The 23,051-nt window shown below is 41.4% G+C and overlaps 1 protein-coding gene across 1 annotated transcript in view; it reads right to left on the bottom strand.

Annotated features, from left to right (window-relative positions):
- Positions 1-8,935: 8,935 nt before the first annotated feature.
- bpnt2 (3'(2'), 5'-bisphosphate nucleotidase 2) overlaps positions 8,936-23,051 on the bottom strand; it is a 53,900-nt gene continuing 39,784 nt past the window's right edge. Inside the window, exons 4-5 of the mRNA XM_043710294.1 lie at positions 19,707-19,868; positions 8,936-10,164 (exon numbers count right to left, since the gene is read on the bottom strand). Coding sequence (XP_043566229.1) covers positions 9,887-10,164; positions 19,707-19,868 — 440 coding nt within the window. The 3' untranslated portion in view covers positions 8,936-9,886. The remainder of the gene's footprint in view (positions 10,165-19,706; positions 19,869-23,051) is intronic.

Here is a 23,051-nt window from a genome sequence, read left to right as displayed (position 1 = left end):
CCACCCTGATGCCATTCACCCTGAGAGCCAGATGGTGGGTAGGTTGTTCTGAGCGCTGCTGTCCCGAGAAGGGGTGATCGGGACGGGCTGTCCTTGAGGTGGTCGGAAGGTGTGTAGGGGCAGGCTGAGATCTGGAAGGCTTGTGGGCTACCCTGCACGCTGTCGTCCCTGGTGAAGGAGACGGGCTGTCCTAGAGGTGGCCGGAAGGTGTGTCAAGGTAGCCCACTGGCCGGACGGAGCATCGGGGTGGGTGAGAGCCCAATGGTACATAGGGGCAGACCGAGAGCCAGAAGATGAGTAGCTGTCCTCAGCGCTGTCTACCAGGGCGGGCTGTCCTAGAGGTGGTCAAAAGGTGTGTCAGGGCAGACTGAGAACTGGAAGGGGCATTGGGTGGACTGAGAGCCGGAAGGTGCATAGGGGCGGGCTGCCTTAGAGTGGCCGGAAGGTGGGAGGGACGGGGGCTTGCTGGGTCTGTATTGTATGCACTGTTTTTATGTAACTGGATTGGCTTTTTATGTGCAAATGTCATTGTTGAAGTCTTTCCATGTTTGAAACTGGGATTTGAGGTTTGTCCTCATTTCCCAGTAAACTGGTTGAACGGTAGGGTTTGGAGCCTGGTTTTGCTGCTCCTCTCCCTTGTAAAATTGCTGTTGTATACAGCTGTAAATGTTAACTGTTTTTTGTAACCTGTGTTTTGTAATTGCTTAATAAAATAAAAAAAATCAGGATATTATTTAATCCCTGCCCTTTTCTTCACTTTTTTGATCACGCAGAATTGCCCTTTGATGTGAAGGGCACTGCTTGTCACTGACCACTCTGTTGTTTCCTTTCTTCCTGGTGGTGAAACTGAATAAAGATTTGTACACCTGTTGTCTTTCACTGTGTCTCACACCTGCACACATACAACATGGGTAAGAATGAAAAAAACAGAAAGTGAGGACTGCAGATGCTGGAATCAGAGTCAAAAAGTCTGGTGCTGGAAAACCACAGCCTGTCAGGCAGCATCCGAGGAGCAGGAAAGTTGACGTTTCCAGCATAAGATCTTCATCAGGAATGTGGGGACCAACAAATTAATGGGGGGCGTGGGTCTGGGGGACGAAGGTAGCTGGGAATGCGAACAGTAGATGAAGGTGGGGGATGATGCTGATAAGTCAGAGCAGAGGGTGGAGCAGATAGGTGGGAAGGAAGATTTACAGGTAGGACAGTTCAAGAGGGTGGTGCTGAGTTGGAGGGTTGGAACTAGGATAAGATCGGGGAAGGGAAGATGAGGAAACTGTTGAAATCAACATCGATCCTGTTTGGCTGGAGGGTCCCAATGCAGAAGACCTTCCTTCAGGTGTCAGGTGACTAGAATTTGGCAGTGGAGGAGGCCCAGGACCTGCATGTCCTTGGCTGAGTGGGAGGGGGAGTTGAAGTGTTTGGCCATAGGGTGGTGGTGTGTCCCAGAGATGTTCTCGGAAACATTCCACAAGTTGGTGTCCTCCTCCCACAAGGAGGTTGAACAGTTCATTAATTTCACAAACACCTTTCACCCTGACCTCAAGTTCACCTGGACCATGTCAAACGTCTCCCTTCCCTTCCAAGACCTCTCCATCACCAATTCCAGCGACCTACTCAACACGGGCATCTACTTCAAATCCACCTACTCCCACAGCCACCTGGACTACATTTCCTCCCACCCTGCCTCCTGTAAAAACGCTATCCTTCTGCCTCAGCTGTATCTGCTCCCAGGAGGACCAATTCCATCATAGAACATCAGAGATGGCCTCCTTCTTCAAGGACTGCAATTTCCCTTACCATGTGGTTAATGGTGCCCTCCAGCGTATCTCCTCCACTTCCCGCACCTCCGTCTTTGAACCGCATCGCTCTAATTGCAACAAGGGCAGAACCTCTCTGGTCCTCACCTTCTACCCAAACAACCTCCAGATACAACACATCATTCTTCACCATTTCAGCCACCTATAAATAGACCCTACCACCAGAGATATATTTCCCATCCCATCCCTATCTGCGTTCCACTGAGACCATTCCCTCCGCGACTCCTTAGGTCCGCACTCCCCACCAACACACCTTTCCCTCCCGGTACCTTCCCCTGCCACAGCAAGAGGTGTAAAAGCTGCGCTCATACCTCCCCCCTGACCTCCATCCAAGGCCCAAAAGGATCCTTCCACATCCTGCAGAGAATTTCCTGCACCTCCACACACGTCATCTACTGTTTCCATTGCTCTCGATGTGGTCTCCTCTACACTGGGGATACAGGATGCCAACTTGTGGAATGTTTCAGAGAACATCTCTGGGACACACACACTAAACAATCCCACTGCCCTGTGGCTGAACACTTCAACTCCCCCTCCCATTCCACCAAGAACATGCAAGTCCTGGGCCTCCTCCACCACATATTCTCATCACCTGAAGCTTGGAGGAAGAAGGTCTCATCTTCTGGCTTGGGACCCTCCAAATGCATGGGATCAATGTCGATTTCATCAGTTTCCTAACTCCCCTCTACCGACCTTATCCCAGATCCAACTCTCCAACTCGGCACCGCCCTCTTGAACTGTCCTACTTGTCCATCTCCCTTCCCATCTATATATTTCACCCTCTGTTCTGACCGATCACCTTCATCCCCCAGCTTCATCTACCTATTGCATTCCCAGCTGCCTTCCCCAAAGTCACTCCCCCACCCCACCCCATTCATCTGCCAGACCCCTTAGGACCGCCCAACATTCCTTTTGCTTGAAACATCGATTCTCCTGCTCCTTGGATGCTGCCTGACTGGCTATGCTTTTCTACTATAAACAGGAGATAACCTATCAGACCCATTCCCTGGCTGGACTTTCCTCTTGGGAAAAACTCAGATCTGATTTTTTGTGTAGTCACATTCCACTTTGTAATTGTGCTGTACTGGGGGAAAAGCAATAAACGGGAGGTTCAGAAGGTCTCCTCAGTCTAGGGACTGGCTTTGCGCTTGCTGATCAGATCCATGTACTATGCACACGTAATAATGGTTGACCTGGTGATGGGATGTCATCTTCTGTACAGTTATTTCAATAAGTAATCTATTTGATTATTGTATAAATGCTCCTTCTATGGTCATCTAATTCTGCAGTGGGACTTGAAATTGGAGCTCAGATGCATGGACAGTTTGTGGTGCTGGAAAATGATGAAGGGCTTATGCCCGAAACATTGATTCTCCTGCTCCTCAGTTGCTGCCTGAACTGCTGTGCTTTCCCAGCACCACACTCTTGACTCTGATCTCCAGCATCTGCCGTCCTAACTTTCTCCCAGTACCACTGTGTCACACAGCCTCTCAACCTCTGTTCACTTGCTGTAAAATAAAGCATTACATTTTACCTGACTTCATGTGCTGACTAAATAATATTTTTTTTCTCTTTCAAAGGGATCACAGAGGCACATATAAAGCATCAGTTTGGTTCTCAGAATGTAGTGAGTTGGGTTCGGGTTCTAACCCTGTGTATCAATACAAAAGTTCTGTTTCTCAAATAATATTTCAATAACAGTAATAGTGCATCTTGCAGAAGCTACACATTGCTTTCACTGTGCACTGGTCATGGAGGGGTTGTTAAGGTGTGGGTGGGGTGCCATTGCTTCCATTGTGCATTGGTCATGGAGGGGTTGTTAAGGTGTGAGTGGGGTGCCATTGCTTCCACTGTGCACTGGTCATGGAGGGGTTGTTAAGGTGTGGGTGGGGTGCCATTTAGGGAAACTGATGGAACTGCATTGACTTAGATGGTATTAAATATCTTTGTGTCATTTAGACAAGTGGGGAGTATTCCTCATTCTTGTGCCTTTCAGATGGATGACAAGCTTCAGAAGTCAGGAAGTGATATATTTGCTACTGCATTCCCAGTCTCTGAGCTGCACTTGTAGCCACTGCCACTATATTTACTTAGCTGGGCCAACTGATATTCTGGTTAAGTTTTCAGATGACATCAAACCACACTAGTTGGGGAAAGGTGATGAGGTTGGGAGGGGTGGGGTGTCAGTCAATGTTGAGGATTATTACAACGAATTACAGGAAAGCATTGATAAATTAGCACAATGGACAAAGATTTGACAAGTGAAGTTCAACACAGATAAGTATGAGGTTGCACATTTTGGTACAAAGAAGAGGAAGATAACTTGTATCTCAGAGAGTGCAAGTCTGGGTAGGGGAACTAAGCAACCCTGGAGTACAAATGCACTAATCATTGCAGGTTACAACTAGTAAAAAGGACAAGCTGAGAACTAAACTTTATTTTTAGAGGTATACAACTGAAAATCAAGAATGTTATATGAACTTTGTTAGACCATGTTTCAAGTATTGCATGCATTTCTGGTCACCATATTATATTTAAAAAAAAAAGGATCTAGAGGACAGCGTGGACACAGTAGAAAAGATTTACAAGTATGATACCAGAAATAGATATATTGTACCATCATGTGAGGATTTACAGCCTGGGTTCTCTTGCCCTGGAAAAGAATGAAGGATGATCTGTTAGAGGTCTTTAAATTGATAGAATGCATATAGAGAGAATATCTTCAGTTGTGAATAAAGAATAATTAGAGGCTATCAACATAAGACATTGAAATCTAATTGAGAATTCAGAAAAAAAGTTCTTTACCCAACGGATGGTGAGAGTATGGAATTTGCTGCCACAGGGAATGTATGAAGTCAATAGTACACATGCATTTAAGGTGAAGCTAAACATATATGAAGGAAAAGGGAATAGAGGATTACATTGATGGATTGAGGATGATGAAGGACAAGAGTAGGTTTAAATAGAGCATAAACACTGGCCTAGATGGGTTGGTTGAAAGGTATATTTCTGTGTCACACATAATGGTAATGTCCAAGCAGTTGATTTTGAGGCATTCAAAGATAGCAGTTATGGTTCAATGTCACGTGGAGATGGTTAGGTTCTCTCTTACTGGAGATAGCACTTGAGTGGTTTAAATGTTATCACCACTTAGCAGCTCAAATATGCGTATTATCCAAGTTTTATTGCTTGTAAGCACAGACAGTTTCGGGATCTAAGGAGCTGAGAATAGTAATAAATTTGTGATCATCGGTGAAATCCCCACTTCTGACCTATGATGGAAGGAAGGCCAATGATGAAGAAACTAAAGATGGTTTGACTTGGAACACTACTTTGAGGAACATCTGCAGAGATGTCATACAGCTTTGACGGTTGGCTTCCAATAACAACAATAATGATCTTCCTTTTAGTGTGTGGTATAGTGGTTGAACCACCGAATATATTGAGGTCCTCAGTGTGAAGATGAGACTTCACCTCCATAAAACTATTCACAGGGTCATCAATCAATACTCTAACAGACAGATGCATCTGCAACAGGTAGACTGGTGAGAACAAAGTCAAGTAGGTGACTGCCTTTTGTTGGTTCTCACATGTAAGAAATGGGATGCATTGCCTGAGAGTATGGTAGAGGCAGATGCAATGAATGGAAGAGGGAAATGGATTATGATCTGAAAAAGTACAAGATACATGACTACAGGGAAGTGGCCCTATGTACATTTCTCCTTCAAGGAGTCAATGCATGTACGATAGACAAAATGATCTCTTTCCATGCACTAGTCATTCTTTGTTTCTATAAACTGGAGTACAGACCATAAAATCCACTGGCTTGCTCAACCATTAATATGATCATGGCTAACCTCCAGCTTCAATTTCCCTTTCATGCCCATAATCCATATCACTCTAATCCCTGAGAAACCAGAAATGTGACCATCTTTGTCTTCAATGTATTCAACAGTAGAACAGCCACAGATAGCAGATGAGAGAATTCCAATGATTCACAACCTTGATGAAAAATAAAAATCTTCTAACAACATTGAGGGAGGAACGTAGATGGCAATCAGCGGGCGTCCTCTTTGTCCATATTTTACCTGATGCCATGAGACTTCATGTGGTCCACAGTCAAAGTCAATCCTGAGTGAGTGACATGTTCCTGCCATTAGAACAGGATATCCAGAGACGCTGATGGGGAACTGGCTATAAGGTGGAATGCAACAAAAATGTCTTAACCAAGATATTAGGTAAAAACAATGACTGCAGATGCTGGAAACCAAATTCTGGATTAGTGGTGCTGGAAGAGCACAGCAGTTCAGGCAGCATCCAAGGAGCAGTAAAATTGACGTTTCGGGCAAAAGCCCTTCATCAGGAATAAAGGCAGAGAGCCTGAAGTGTGGAGAAATAAGCTAGAGGAGGGTGGGGGTGGGGAGAGAGTACCGAAACTGTTGAAGTCCACATTGATGCCCTGGAGTTTAAGTGTTCCGAGGCAGAAGATGAGACGTTCTTCCTCCAGGCGTTTGGTGGTAAGGGAGCGGCAGTGAAGGAGGCCCAGGACCTCCATGTCCTCGGCAGAGTGGGAGGGGAGTTGAAATGTTGGGCCACAGGGCGGTGTGGCTGATTGGTGCGGATGTCCCGGAGATGTTCCCTAAAGCGCTCTGCTAGGAGGCGTCCAGTCTCCCCAGTGTAGAGGAGACCGCATCAGGAGCAACGGATACAATAAATGATATTAGTGGATGTGCAGGTAAATCTTTGATGGATGTGGAAGGCTCCTCTAAGGGCCTTGGATGGAGGTGAGGGAGGAGGTGTGGGCACAGGTTTTGCAGTTCCTGCGGTGGCAGGGGAAGGTGCCAGGATGGGAGGGTGGGTTGTGGGAGGGTGTGGACCTGACCTTAACCAAGATATTGTTGAGTAGCCATGGCACAGCTCTCCAAACTTTGGCACAATATCCCGAATGATAGTAAGGAAAGCCAGGCTAGGGTTCATTGGATGAGGTGTGCCCTTGCTATTTCTAGTACTTAGATCAATATCTGGTGAACAATCCAACTTTATTCTTATTTTAATTTTTTTGCAGACCTTTGATATAAGCGAGTGTCTTGCTAGGTAATCTCAGAGGTAACAACATTGCTATTGGTCTGGGTAAAGGTGGCAGAGTTCTTATCTGAAGGGCATTGGGGAATTAGATAGGCTTTCCCAACAAAGAATTTTCGGATTAGTATTAACATGACCACCACTTTATTTTCCACATATTAACTAATTGAAAGTAAATTCCTCCATCTCCTTCAATTTAAATGCCCAGATAGCATTTTGATTGATGTCTTTGAAGTGTGGGTATCTGGGCTGTTAGACTAGTAACATTACTGCTACAATACTGTCAATTCTTTTTCCTCTGCATCAGCATACACAAGAAATAAAATCAAACACTGGTCCATTTTTTTGTCATTATTTATTTTTACATAATTAACCAATAACCCAGTCTCTAAAATAAATGTTAATAGTGCAATTCCAACAATCAAACATACAAAGTTAAATAAGGTAACAGGCTGAACTTGTATTTCCTATAATCATTTAAAAATCAGGAATCCAGTTCAGTAATGTTCAATTATGGAATTCTCTTAAAATTCATCATTCTCCAATAGTAGACACTTTCTGATATTTGATTAAATATGTGGAAGGATGATTTGTACTATGCTGTGCATGCATTCTCAAAGCTGAAGATTTACATTAGTTTTATACAGCAATACACTGGGCGAAGCTGTCAACCCCAGTTAAAGGAATGCAATCAATCAATAACAAAAAAAGAAATGTGACTGAATCAAGGCCAAATAATAAAATAAGGCATTCTTCGGGCTTTCAGAGTTAATACGGGCTTTTGTAGAGCTTTATGAATTGTGCTGCAACTTGGTGTTCATCACATGCTCATCTTGGAGAAAAGCAGGGACCCAGGTTGTAATATTGTCAATTAATTTTAATAAGTAGAAAATCACTTGCTAAATAGTGGTGATTTTCTAAGATGAGCTCTTTGGGAAACACTGGATCATGGAATCACTCATAAGGTTACTCAGAAAGAAACAGATTTAAGTACAGCTCTGCTTTGGAAAACATGCACAGCATCCAGAACTCCTCTGTGATCTCAAACTTAAAAAAAAGTCAAATGTAAATCTACAAAGGTATTGAAGTTATCCTTAATTGCTCTATTTTGCTTTAGCACTAACTAATCCCTATACAGTTTTTAACAACATACTTAAAAAATCCACTATCTTTCACTTTCAAGAAAAAAATGTTGGAAAATTTGATTCAAAATAGAATTTCAATTTTCAAGGTCTCTTTTAGATAGCAAGGGTGATTTTAATTTTTGAAAATCTAAAATTTGACTTAGAGGACCATATTAATGATCTCATCAGCTGTCCTATCCACATTTCTGAGGTTATCAAGCTGAGAAATTATCACGGAAAATAACAATTGGCTTTAGCTTAAAGGAAGCTTCCATTCATCATATGGCAGTCTTAACTGAATTGAAAATGTGTTGCTGGAAAAGCAGTGTCCCCAATATAGAGGAGGCCACATTGGGTGCAGTGGATGCAGTAAATGATGTGTGTGGATATCCGCCACAAATTCACCTGCGCCTCCACATTGGGGAGACAGGCCGCCTGCTTGCGGAACATTTCAGAGAATACCTCTGGGACACCCGGACCAACCAATCCAAGCACCCCGTGGCTCAACACGTCAACTCCCCCTCCCACTCCACCAAAGACATGCAGGTCCTTGGACTCCTCCATCGCCAGACCATAGCAACACGAAGAGGAAGAGCGCCTAGGAACCCTCCAACCACAAGGGATGAACTCAGATTTCTCCGGTTTCCTCATTTCCCCTCCCCCCATCTTGTCTCAGTCCCAACCCTCGAACTCAGCACCACCTTCCTAACCCGCAATCTTCTTCCTGACCTCTCCGCCCCCACTCCGGCCTATCACCCTCACCTTAACCTCCTTCCACCTATCGCATTTCCAACGCCCCTCCCCCAAGTCCCTCCTCCCTACCTTTTATCTTAGCCTGCTTGGCATACTCTCCTCATTCCCGAAGAATGGCTCATGCATGAAATGTCGATTCTCCTGTTCCTTTGATGCTGCCTGACCTGCTGCGCTTTTCCAGCAACACATTTTCAGCTCTGATCTCCAGCATCTGCAGTCCTCACTTTCTTCTAAAGGTTTCACAAAATAGAATGCTATGGGAAAATTGTATTTAAATTTAATTTGGCTGCAAGATACGTGGTCTATGATCATGGTATTGCTCTTCAGCAGAGACCAATGTATAGGGCTGGTACAGAATTTAATCTGGCATCAACAATTTTTTTTGGAAAGCAGCAAATTAAATTTCAAGTATCTTCGCAACAGTTACCAGTGTTGAATATCGTGGAACTTTCCCATTCTTTGGTGAATAGATACCTCATCCCTACAAGACTCTGTATGCTACACATCAATTGCCAGCTAACATTGGACCAGGTGATATATTTTGCTCCTTAACCAAATTCTAAGATATGCGTGACATAGTTTCTGACCAGTTTTCTACCAATTATATTCCTTTCCACCCCATTTCCAGTCAAGTCTCCATGTCTCATCTGCCCAGATAACCCAGATGATATAAGCTCACTACATGGAGAATTATTCTGTCACAGTGAGTTCATGTTCCAATACATTAAAGAAAATGTCAACTGAACATTAACTATTCAGGTTAAGCATTCAGCTGTAAATAGCTTACCCCACGATGTAGACTTACAATTTTAAATATCACAGTGAAAGGTTCATTTAAATAACAATTCCATATGTAAAAAGAATGCTCAAAGTGGTGTGGGCCTGTCATTTAAACAAGATGATATGTTTTTGGGAAATAGAGTTGAAGTTAGAATTTGTAATCATCTGAACAATAAGAATGGCTTCAGGAGACCCTGGAGTTGATTAGGCTTCCTAGTCAATGCTGAACAAATCCATTGACATTAGATGTGAAATATTGTGCAGAATATGCTGATTTTCACCACAATGAGCAAAACAGCAAGAAGACTTTTTTCTCAGTTTCTCTAAAGTCTACATTTTGGGAGCAAGATTTTTAAGGTCAGGTAATCGTTTAAGCAAAGCATGGTGATCTATCCCAACAGTTGCTACAAGTCCACCAGAATTGGAAGGAGAGTCACTGTAATCAATGTTGTCTCCTTCAATTGTTGTCATATGCCCCCCTAGAGCTTTCAGGATGGCATTACCGGCACAAATGTCCCACTTCTTAATGAAGGTGACGTGGATGTACAAATCTGCACTGTCAGGTTGTATGTCTTCTCTAGTATCCAAAAGTGAAAGAACTTTGTATCCTGTTGTGTATTGGAGCAAAACAAAATACAGTGTTAAAATAAGATTTCCAATGTTACAGAAATATACAGATAGCCATTCAGCCTTTAAAACCTGCCTCGCCATTCAATATGATCATGGCTTAATATTTCACCTGAAGAATAAATATAAAACAGTTTTAAAACAGTAAAACATTGCTGGTCAGTATCACAAAATGCCAAACAAACTCATGCTTGAACTAGTATCAATGTGGCAAGCAAATAAAAGATTAAAATTCATGAGCATTAGAATTCAAGAGCCTCAATGAAGCCTAATATAAGGTTAATATGTATCCAGAAACTACAGAAGTAAATAAATGTATTAATTTCTGCTGTTGCTCAAGAATCATCCATTGCTCCAACTGGAATAGTGCCGAGTGTGAAATATCAAGTTACTATACAAATGCAGACCCAGGTAGGCAGCACTTAAAACACAAGCTTAGCCTCTTTTGGTGCAGATGCAGCATTACATCAGATGGTAACACTGACATTGGAATTAGTCCTGGTAACAGGGAGGTGCAGAAGAGGGCATCCTTCATTTGCAGCTGGTCAAAGCGATTTCCAACACATTCGTTGTACAGGTGAACTTTTTCATATCCATGGCTGTATCCAGTTCTCACCACAATTACCACTCCAAGTTGCTGGCCGTGACTTCATTCCAATCAACTTCGGGGACAAACCGTATTAAAATAAGGCCTTGGAGTTTTAATAGCCTAGATCTTAGACTGAGAGTTCACCCATTCTGCCATAAACCCCCGCAGGTTAAAACTGGGTTTGAATTCCTGTCATAATCAAATTGCTCAATGCATAAATAATAACAATCACAGTAGTTATAGAGTCATACAGCACAGAAGCAGAAACCTTTGGTCCAACTTGTCCATGCTGACCAGATATCCCAACCCAATCTCGTCCCACCTGCCAGCACTCAGCCCATATCCCTCCAAACCCTTCCTATTTAATCTTCCCTTTCTGCAAAAAGAGTTATAAAAGTCATCACTATTCAATTAGAAATTAAGTTAGAAATTCAGAACAATCAAATCAAAGTGACCATCACTTCTTGCCCTGGACAGATTCTGTCCCTCCCTGGGTTCATTTCCTTTCTCTTTCAGTTGCTGCAAATAGATAATTTCACCACAGAACTTTAAAAAGAAATCCGCAGAAAAGGTTGGCTGACAGATGTAAGAGAGAGGAGGAAGTGTCAGTCTGGGTGAGTATTTTTATTTTAATCTTATTAACTGCAAAACCATGATACATCATTTAGCTGGAGTTAAAGGATGTGGGCATTCCACATTAATTCACTATTCCTAAGTGTGTTTAAGAAGACGATGCTGAATTGTTCTCTGTAATTACCACAGTATGCTTGACATCAATACAGCCTCATAGATCTTAAAAATGAAGTTCCAGGATTTTGACCCAGCAGCAGTGAAGGAGTTCAGGGTTGTGAGAGACTTGCAGGAGAGGTTTTAGGTAGCCCCTTTGCAGTAACTCTTCTAGGTGAGAGAGATCATGGGTATGGAAGGTAATTTCAGAGAAGTCTTGGCAAGTTTCAGTTGTGCACGTTGATGCTAAATTGACATGGTCAGCCACAGCCAGACAGTCCAGTGGCTCAGCAGTTAACATTGCTGCCTCATAACACCAAGGACCTGGGCTCGATTCCATTGGGTGACTGTCTTTGTGAAGTTTGCACGTTCTCCCCACGTCTATGTGGGCTTTCTCTGGCTGTTCCAGTTTCCCACAATTCAAAGATGTGCAGATTAGGTGGGTTAGCTGTGGGATGCTCTTCAGAGGGTCAGTGCAATCTCGGACTGAATGGTCGCTTTCTGCACTGTAGGGATTCTCTGTTTCTAGGTATTGCAGTTGTTGTGGTTAAATAGAATCAAAAACAAAACATTATTATAAATACAGCTGACATAAGTGGTGACACAGTGCAGTGAGCAGGTATGACACAGGTGTGGGGTTGTAATTACACAGAGGAGTGCTCAATCCTATATGGGCGATGGAAAGCACAGGCCAAATGTAGCAATTTCCCACAGGGAATGTGTCAAATTGGAATGACAACCAGCCTGACATGCACAGTTCCCACCAATGATGTCCAGAATCCCTTTGGGAGAATCTTGGAAAAGGACAATCTATTAGATCTTTCTGTTGACAAAGAGCAATGCTGGAAAATCTAGCATCATGAGAATATTTTAATTTCCATGTAGTTGCATTTGTTTATCTGCAACTGCTGTTCTATTTATGATTTTGGTGCAACCTAATACCATAATAATATATAACAATAATTTCCATTGTCCAGTGGATTATACTTCAGTTGATTTTCAACTATTTGCAAGGAACTAGCCAAGCATTAGTAGTTGACCTGTTAATAAGCAACAGTAAAGAAATAATTTCTTATGCCAAGTACTACACTTTATTAATAACTATGCAGCAGGCAGCTCATAATCAAAAAACGATAATTGAACTGGATCAGGCAAGTATATACTGCAGACGAATTCTCACCAAGATTTTTGATGAAACGTTAATTGATAGAATCCAACAGCAGGGGGAAAGACTATCTGGAATTATCAAGGACACAATTACAACTGAGTTACTAATCAAGGTAAATAAACTAATTCAGGTGCTGGGAACAATGTGCTCAAGTTGGCATATAATAGGTCACTCCAGCCACAGCTCCTCTGCTTTACCATCAGTTCCTTTTCCTTCTCTTTTCTGCAGTTCTTCTTTCTAACTCCACACTTGCTCCTCCCCAAACTTTTAACTTCATAAACTTGCCCAGAGGGAGTGGAGAATTAAAGCGACTCTGCGTGCAGCCCAGCACACGAGACGAGTTAGCAACCATGCTGCGCAGGAGGTGTGTTGTGGGCCAAAGCCCGGAGTGGGAGGCAGTCCAAGCCCGGTCTGGCCTGTGAGTCGATTCCCGGAGGTGAGTCCTGAACGCTGACCAGGGAAGGGGATAGCGAGTCTTTGTGTACTGAGACCCAGCAGGCATGGACTATCTGAAAAGGACTATAATTTGAGTACTTTTTAAAGATACTTTTTTCTTATTTTGGGCTTTGAGTAAGTACTTTATCGAAACTCTGTATTCCTCTGCTAAACTTGCTTTTTTACTCTTTCAATTCTGTAATAAACCCTTGAAGTATCTGTACCTAGGTACCCAGTACCTAAGATGGCATCAAAGCAGCGACATTATTAATTTTTCACTGCACTCATTTGAGTGCACATGACAATAAAGATTATTCTGTTCCATTCAAGAGACCAATGATTGAGGATGCTCAGACTCAGGGAAGAAGTGGCTAACCTATGACATTGAACTGAAAACATTCTACAGGGAAAGTCTACCATCACATCGCAAGTAAATCACGATTACCCTTGACTTTTACACTGCAGGGTTCTTTAAGCAGTCTCTCAAGCACTGTCTTGTAGGAGGTCATGGGTATTTTTGCAGAGCCTAGTGTTGTGCTGCTGCTTCTCAAAATAACACATAGAAAAAGAAAATTGGAGGTTGGAGCCTTTTAGCAGAGTGGTCATTACCTGTAATTTCACTTGAGCCATTTACAATCTGACACGCTGGGGTGAGCATCAGAATCAGGGTTGTAACATTGGGAAGCAGAGGTCAAAATATATTTATTTTTCATTCCCTCCAGGGCTCTTGAGATATTCTCAAAGATTATACTTTAAGTAGTTTCTTCACCATTTTTACTAACTCATTTATTAGATAATGCAATTGCGTAGTAACAATACCTTCTGTATTTATTTTGATAAATGAGTACTTGGACTGGCACAGTCAGATTTAAGAGAATTCAACAATATCCTCAGTAAACATCACATCGCCATTAAACTTAAAGGCACACACACACACAAGCAAAGCATTAACTTCCTAGACACCATGGTAATTCTCACAATACAGGTAAGTTAGCAACAAAGATCGTTTTTCCCCAAAATAATTGATACATACTTACGTATAATTAGCCATCAGGCCAATTACATATTCTACACCTGGGTGAGCTCATAGCTAATCCTTTTCCTGTTCCATAAGCACAAAGGGGAAGATTTTAATAATGCTGTTACTGCACCTTAGATTTCAATCTTAGACTGAAATTTAATTAATGCCATAGTGTTCATTCGAACAGTAACCACTGCATTTTCCACTAGCTTCTTCTGCAGTCTTAAGTTACTGATTCCACAGACATTTGCAAGAAATTTCTTATCACAGTGGCTTTTAAGTTTTTTGGTTACTTACATAGTTGACTATTCCTTTGATGGGTTTGAAATGGTTCTCACCTTTCCCAGACATTCCCCACCCTACCCCTCCCTCAGGTTGCACCCACCCTGTGGTGGTCCCTCACTGCCAGCACTCACTATCTCACTGATCTTCCAATCAGAGGCTGATTCTCTCTTGTGTTTGCTGCTGACAAACTCAGTAGCAAGTGAACTGTTCTGCTAATTGATTTTAGATGATAAATGGATTATTAAAGATGGTGCTTAAAATGTGTTGCTGGAAAAGCGCAGCAGGTCAGGCAGCAACAAAGGAGTAAAGGATTCCTGAAGAAGGGCTTATGCCCGAAACGTCTCCTGCTCCTTTGATGCTGCCTGACCTGCTGCGCTTTTCCAGCATCACATTTTTAAGCTCTGATCTCCAGTGTCTGCAGTCCTCACTTTCTCCTTATTAAAGATGGTGTCCATTTCATTCCATTGAACAGATATTGCATTGTGCAGTGGATATTTAAGGATGCACAAAGCAGCCACTCATGCTCACAGGGGCATTAATTTCCTCAGGTCAATATGTCTTTTTCTTTATACTTTCATAGAATGTAGGTACTGCTGGCAAGGCCAGAATCTGTTGTCCCTCTCTATTTGCCCTTGAACTGAGTGGCTTGCTTGGTCATTTCAGAGGGGAGATAAGTGTCAACCCCATTAGTGTGGAGTCACATGTAACTCTGGCCAAATAAGGATGGCAGAGATATTCGCGAATCAGATGAGTTTTGCAACAAATTAGTGATAGCATCACTGTTTTCTATTCATTGATGGAACAGAAGAAAATATAACAAGAATAACAGAATTTGATAGTGATAGCATATGGAACACAATGAATAACAGAATTCAAGGAGTCCTTAGAGATAAGTAAGTCTGGGACAGGGCTGAAGGATTATAACCAGTAACTTTTGGAATATGAATTAAGAGGATGCATAGAAAGATCTCAAAGCCTGGTGATTACAATGTCTGTTAAAACACCATGGGAACCATGATATCATGGGAACCTGGGGCTGTCCATAGGAATGCCCATCATTTATGAGATGCTTCACAGATTGGGTGTATGGAATAAGGGAAAGGACACTGGGACCACGTTGTATATGATTATTGTAACACAGAAGGTATAAAAATGCTGTACTTTACTGTAAAAATCAGAGTATGTCATTGATCTCTCTTCCGATCTGAGCTGTAGAACAACTGGGTTCTCATGTCGAGGCCAGATTCAGGGAAGATCTTTGGCCCTCTCCCTGCATTAAGTCATTGTAGTTTCAATAAAAGTCTGCCATGTGCCTGAATCCTGTCTGCCTCCTGAGTCTTTATCCCCATCGGGAGGTACATTCCTACTATTGTTTGCAAATTTCAACATCTGCCACGGTGGCATTTGAAACTATATTCCCCAAAGCACTAGCCTGCATCTACAGAATGCCTGCCCATCATCTTTATGCCATGATCTCCCCTCACCTGCATGTTTATGGAGTAAGACCCACCTGCTGTCACAGCAGTGCCAGGTTCAACTGGTGGCCACTGCTGGGACGAGAGGCAGTCCCAAGGAAGAGGAGGCTATGGAGGTCCATCCTCAGGTAGCCATCGGGGGGTGTCAGCAGATCCTGATTGGCTGAATAAAATGAAGGAGTGGAAGAGGCTGGACAAGTGGGGTGGGAAATATTAAGGCAGGTCAGAGTCCAATAGGGACAAGGACCTCCAAAGGAGAATTCCCTTTGCCCAACAGCACACTGTGCATCTGTTTGTGTGGATCAATCCTTGCAGCAGGTAAAATAACAACAGTTCGTAGGATGAGATACTTAGGTGGTCATTAACTAGCCTGACATTTCCACTATCTCCTGTAAGGAGGAGACAGGTTGATGCTGAATGGAAGACTGCAGTCTGGCTGCACACTGCATTTTACAGGCCCCTCTGCCTGCAAACGCACTGACAGGGAGATATTAAATATTATAAATCCAGTCCATGCAGATGATTGTTTTACTTGCATATTTATTGCATAGACTCATACGTTCTTTACTTGTAGACAACTAATTTTGAGTATTGCTAAGAAAGTTAAATTTTGTCAAAGGGCACATCAAGACATTTCTCAACAATATAAATTCAAGAGGAAAACCAGCAATGACACTACGTGAGAAGAAAGTGCTGATTGACTGGTAAGTGGATTCTGTTTGCTGGGCGCATTGTCATAGAGAGTGCACCGACTAATGCTGATTGACTGTTAAAAGTCAGACATTGTTCACAATATAAACCAAGTTTGGACAGAGAATTGCCCTGTGAAATGAGCCGTGAAATGAGCCATGAAATGAGTGGATGGCTGTCACCTGTTTTGTTGAGTTGAACCAGGCATATTCTGCTTGTATATATTATTTTCATCTGCAATTAACCCTTTGTATGAATACATGTACTTTCTAGTACAGGCAAATGTGGCAAACAAGGGGTCAAAATGACAATCATAAATTAGTTGTCTACATATTTCTTTGCACATTCAGAATTATCCAGCAAATGTTGTCCAATTGCAGAATTTCATTCAACGCTAGACATTGTGTCACAAGTCTTGTGAGCGTGAGCCAACTGGGTATGGTCAGTAGGTTGCTGTTGCAAATAGCTGAAGGGATATACTGTTTGATACAACCTGCTGGTCTTTGGGAAAATGGCCTATATTCCTGACACGACACTGGCACTGCAATTCTACCATATTACTCATCTGTCAGATACGCAGAATGTTGTTTTGGCTTGACAGCAATATTTTGTTAGTACCACCCAATCAGCACTCTTCTCTCATGCAGCATACAGTAAATGGTGGCCTTACCCTTGAATTTGGATTTTTGTGAAAGGTCCTGATGTGTGTAAGATGAAACGCTTCAACAAAACATGTTTTTTTAATCAGCAATACTCAAGTTATCTACTTGAGTATTGCTGATAAATATCAAATGTTTATCACTTTTGAGTCATGAAAACAAAAAGAAACTGCCAAATGTAAAAACTATTTCATGTGGCAAACTAAATAGTCAACTATATTCTTTTTGAGTTATATAAAAATATAGAAGTTAGGAGCAGGATATGGAGGCCATTTTCAACTCTTCAAGCCTGCTCCACCATTCAATAAGATCCATGGCTGATCATCGTGCTCAATACCCTAATCTCCACAACCCACCCCCCATATCCCTTTACGTACAAGAGCTATATCTACCTCCTTCTTGAAAACACAAAGCTTTGGCCTCATCCATTTTCTGTGGTAGTGAATTCCATAGGCTTGCCACTCTCTGGTTGAAGATATTTCTCCTCATGCCAGTCCTAAAAGATTTACCCCTATTTTTAAACTATGAGCCATAGTTCTGGATTCCCCAGCATTGGAGCCATCCTTCCTGCATCTAACTATCTTGTTCCATTGGAATTTTGAGATTCTATGAGATCTGCCCCTTCATTCTTCTAAACTCCAGTGAATACAATCCTAATTGAGTCAATCTCTCCTCATATGTCAATCTTGACAGTCAATTTGATAAACATTCACAGTACTCCCTTTGTATCAAAAACATCCATCCTCAGATAAAGAGAGAGTTAATCTGCACAGAATATTCCAGATGTGGCCTTACCAATCCCCTATATCATTACAGCAAGGCATTCTTGCCCCTGTACTCAAATCCTCTCGCTATGAAGGCCAATATTAATTACTGCCTAATGCACCTGTGCACTTACTTTCAGTGACTGATTCATGAGGACAGAGTCGAGTGTGGTGCTGGAAAAGCACAGCAGGTCAGGCAGCAGAAATCTGATTCCTGATGAAGGGCTTATGCCCAAAATGTCTATTCTCCTGCTCCTCGGATGCTGCCTGACCTGCTGTGCTTTTCCAGCACCACACTCTCGACTCTGATCTTCAGCATCTGCAGTCCTCACTTTCTCCTGGTTCACGAGGACACCCAGGTTTCGCTGAACATTACCTCTCTCAATTTACAACCATTCAAGTAATAATCTGCCTTCCCAATTTTGCTACCAAAGTGGATAACCTCACATTTATCCACTTTATACTACATCTTCTACACATTTGTCCACTCACTCAGCCTGTCCAAATCACATTGCATCCTCATTCTCATTACTTTCAAAAAACACTTGTTAAAACTCTTGTTTTTAGAAAGGAAATAAATGTCATCATTCAACGACTTTACTAAAAAAAACCAGATTGCTAATTCTTTATTATTTGCAGCAATTCAGTGATAAATACATGCTCAGGAAGTATTAAAAGGTTATTGTTACAAATGTCTTCTGGTTGACTTACCATCTTACATGCCTGCCAATTTGACAAACAAAGTAGTACATTCTTAAAATGCTCTTTGACACGGTGTCATTTACAGATTGGAAAGCACACAGCTAAAAGGTATTTAGTCTACTCCTTGACAGAAGATGCAAATATTGCCCCCATGTGGCTAGAAATGGATATGTTTTTATGCTTATCACATATTGTGCAGTTATGATATTATGAGCATTCAGTGGCTACAGCGACACCACTGTTCAACATTTCACAAAGACAGCATCAAGTTTTAGTGTTATATTGACAGGCTTCCAAGCCTGGCTATCACCAGAGAAGAACAGCTGGACTTTCTTTTACAAACACCAACCAAACTTAAAAGTATAGCGACGGAAAATCAGGTGCTGACATTTCTATCTGGACTCATTTCCTCCTAGCCATCATTATCTTTCTCTTTGCCACTCAATACATGTAAATGACACTGGTGAAACAGACTCTGTCGATATACCTAATTGCTCATTGCTTTCTCCATCTTCTCTAGAAGGATGGCAAGTAGTGCCTCAGATGATGGAGGAATGTAGCCTATTAATGAAGGTCCCTCCTCCCTTCTTTATTGGGACCACTTAGCTCCTGAATGCATCCATCAAGCCAAAAGTCTACAGTTAAAGTGGTATTGCAGTCTCTGTGATGTTTCTGTCCATTCCCTTTGCTGTAGTGATTGCTTTGCAGCTCCTCTGCAGTAGGTTTCATTTTGGACAAAGAGCTCCCAACAGGACCCAATGGTAAAGTGGCCTGGGATCACAGTGATAGATGTTCTACCTTACCCATATGTGGGTATATTTTGGACACCCAACTGCAATGCAATTGTTTGCCTTGCTATCTGGATTAATTTTGTTTTTTTAAAAGAGGGTCAGTTCTTGGTTTCACCTACATGAATGATATTAATATTGTCAGTAAGATCACTGAACTGATCCATGAAGGCGAGGATAGAAAATGTATCAAGCTAGACTTGCTAAATGGGATTACTCACCTGCTCCACCAGCAGGGATAACAGTGGTGTTACTTCCAAAAGCTCCTTTGCTGAAAGACTGCACTGCTCCTGCATGGGATCTGGAGACAATCACTGTAGGTGTCTTCTCATTGTACATTTTCCGTGGATGAACGTTTGATGCACCATCAACCATAGCCCAAGCTACAAGACCGAAGGTAAAAAAAATGCATCATTTTGGATGCCAGGCAAGGAATACTAAAACACAGCAGCTCTTAACTATACCCTGTTTTTATATATTTTCTAATCAACTTCTTCAGAAATATTAAAGTGGAACTTGAATTTGTGCCTCCTGGTCCAGTGATAGACCATTGCACTACAAGTGCCCCGAAAAGTGTTTTTATTATGTAACACATGTCTGTTCACTTTCAACATTAACTGCCAGTTATTAATTGTTGATTAATTGTGTTAAATTGCATACAGCTGGTGGCCATTAATTTGCATCCTAATGAATGCACTCCCCCTCTCCCTCAACCCATGCCCCCTCATTGTTTTTTTGCTAGCATTGCCCTTCATAGGCTTTGCTTGTCAATACACAATTAGCCATATGGGTGTTTTCCTGGTGGTAGAAAAAACATACATAATTAGTTCTATTCACAATGATGTCTTTTCTTTGTCTAATTTTTTTTAAATAACTTTGTAACCATGAATGATTTGGAGGGAAAGAATGAATACACATATGCCTGTCTAAGCACCCTCTCCCATGCCCTCACTACTTGTTGCTAGTACTTAACAGGCTTTGCTTGTAAATATTCAATTGGCTATGTGGGTGTTTTCCTGCTGGTGGGGAAATATATACATAAAGTTGATTCACACATGCTTTCATTTTTCTTTCTCATTGTAACAAAACAAAACATGGCTGATTTGAGGGAAAATACAGCCAAACAAAAAAAAAACCATGACTGCTGGGCCCTCTTGTGATGCAGTGTCCCCAGCCAAAAACATGAATACAGGCAGGGATGAACTGAATTAGTTATCTAGAACCCTGGTTAATGTTCTGAGGATATGGGTTCAAATCCCACCGTGACAGGTGGTGAAATTTGAATTCAATAAAGACTTCAATAAAGAGCTAGCCACATGGTGACCACAGAACAATTGCCATTAAAAAAAAGAATACACACAAGGCACAGTGGTAGTACCCCTAACTCTGGACGAAGAAGTAAGGTTTAAGACTTATCCAGAGGTGTGCAAAAGTTTCTCTGAATAGGCTCATTAGAAAGTAAGAATGAGGACACTTAAAGGGGGCTCTTGTGGTGTCGCTTCCTCTGGACAAGGAAGCCTGGGTTCAAGTCCCACCTGTTCCAGGGTTATGACATAATCTGTTATCTCTGAACAGGATGATATAAAATATCTAATGAATGCTCAGAAGCTAAAACTATGTTTGTTGATTAATTTATCTGGTCGGGACTTGGGACCAAGCCCTTGTGGCCAAGAGGCAGGGACACTACCATAGCACCACAAGAATGTATAAATTATTTTTAATTAATTTGTATGGACATGTTATGGCACAGCTCTTGAGAAGCTAGGACTTGGACCAAGACCTTCTGACCCTAAGATGAGTTAAGAGGTATGTGTATATAATATGTAACGCTAAACAAACGCACAAGTGTGCAATGATTGACTCTAGATCTATAATTCGCCAGTTGGCTTTCTGGAATAGAATACAATGTTAGTATCCATAATGGTTGACCAAACCATTGGAGGTCAAATCAGTATCTTGAACCTTACATTTTTTGAATACTCTGAGTATGTGGTTTGGCTGTTAACCATTAAAACTCCCATACAGAGATTGTTGACAGATTCTGCAAATGTTGTATCATTCACGCTATTACTTTTTCCAAAATGTTCTGCATTTCTAATTTGAAAATAGGCTGCAGTGAACATAGATCAAAATCGGAAGTAGCACAAAGGTCATTGTCCTTTTTGTTGTTTCATAGACAATGCCTGGTAATTTCATTTAGGGCTCGTACTTTAACAGTAATAGTTTATAATTCCTCATAAGAGGAACTTTAACGTGGTCATCTTTTTATTAACTGTGTGCAATTATTTGGGTTCAGTCATGCTTTTCCATAGTTATGAATAAGAGATTAAGGCACTACCTAAAATAAATGGTTACTAAAAAGGTTATTTCATTTATTCATTTGTTTTGCAGTGATTGAAAATTAAATAAAATTGAAAATATACTCTCCTCTCATAATTCTCCAAGATCTGAAAACCTGTATTTGAATTTCATTACTTTGTAGTTAACCATTATAAGTCTTTGATAAACATGGGAGTTTATCATATTTAAGGACTTAGGTTTAGTACAAGAGAAAAAGTTCAGTTACTAAATTTCAAATAGATTCCTATAGATCAAGTACGAGGCATTTCTTAAAAGGAAGAAACTCCGAAATGCTTCCTACTATGCAATGCTTTGAATTTTTTTGAACCAAATACTAATACGTGCAAAAAATAACTGCTAAACCAAGTTGCGACAAAGCTCTCCTAACTTAGACTCTTTGTTCAACTCCAACTGCAAAACACCACTGAAGTATCTAATAATTCTGGATCCCTGACTCAGCTATCGAGCCTATTGTAATTACTTCAATAAAATATCTGACATCAATTTATTACTCCTTACAATTTATATCAGAAATTACAAAGGGGCAAGGTTATTTCTGCTCTTACTGATTCACTCCTAAACTTTAATATCCATACAATTTATATTTTTTTTCAATGAGATCCTGACCTTTTCACTTAACCAACAAACTATTTCCTGGATTTCATTTAGTTCAAACCATCCTTGTCTGTGACATTGAAAAAATACGATTCCATCTTTACAGGTGGAGAGATCAAATGAATGAAATAATGACAGCAATTTGTCACACATTGTTATTTTCACAATCGATGATTGAGGGAAAACATCTTGAAGTGAAGTAGGCTGGAGAGCTATTAGTTCCAGGCCATTTCTAAATTTGAGCAAAAATTAAACAAATTTTATTACATTACCAGATCTTTAAAACAGGCCTTCCATATAGATTCACAATGGGGTCAGATTTTGCAGCAGTCAGGGATATGTCATTGCAGATTGAATTTGCACATGGGGCCCCTGTGGAATCCCTACCATAGCACTTTTCGAAAGAACTGTCCAGGAAATTGAACTGTCCACTGAGCAATTCCTTTATGTTGCAATCTCTCTGAACGTTTCCATTTAAATTGGAGACTTTAGATGGTTTTGATGAAATTAAGTAAAATAGTCACTAAGGGACAGTTAAATCCATAGCATAACTCCTGTGTAACTATCAAACAGAGCCCATACTTATCTCACACAGCACCAACTGCACATCT

The sequence above is a fragment of the Chiloscyllium plagiosum genome, chromosome 20, assembly GCF_004010195.1.
Source record: "Chiloscyllium plagiosum isolate BGI_BamShark_2017 chromosome 20, ASM401019v2, whole genome shotgun sequence".
Lineage (NCBI taxonomy): Eukaryota > Metazoa > Chordata > Chondrichthyes > Orectolobiformes > Hemiscylliidae > Chiloscyllium > Chiloscyllium plagiosum.
Note: the sequence above shows the minus strand (reverse complement) of the source record. Positions and strands in the feature narration are given on the sequence as shown.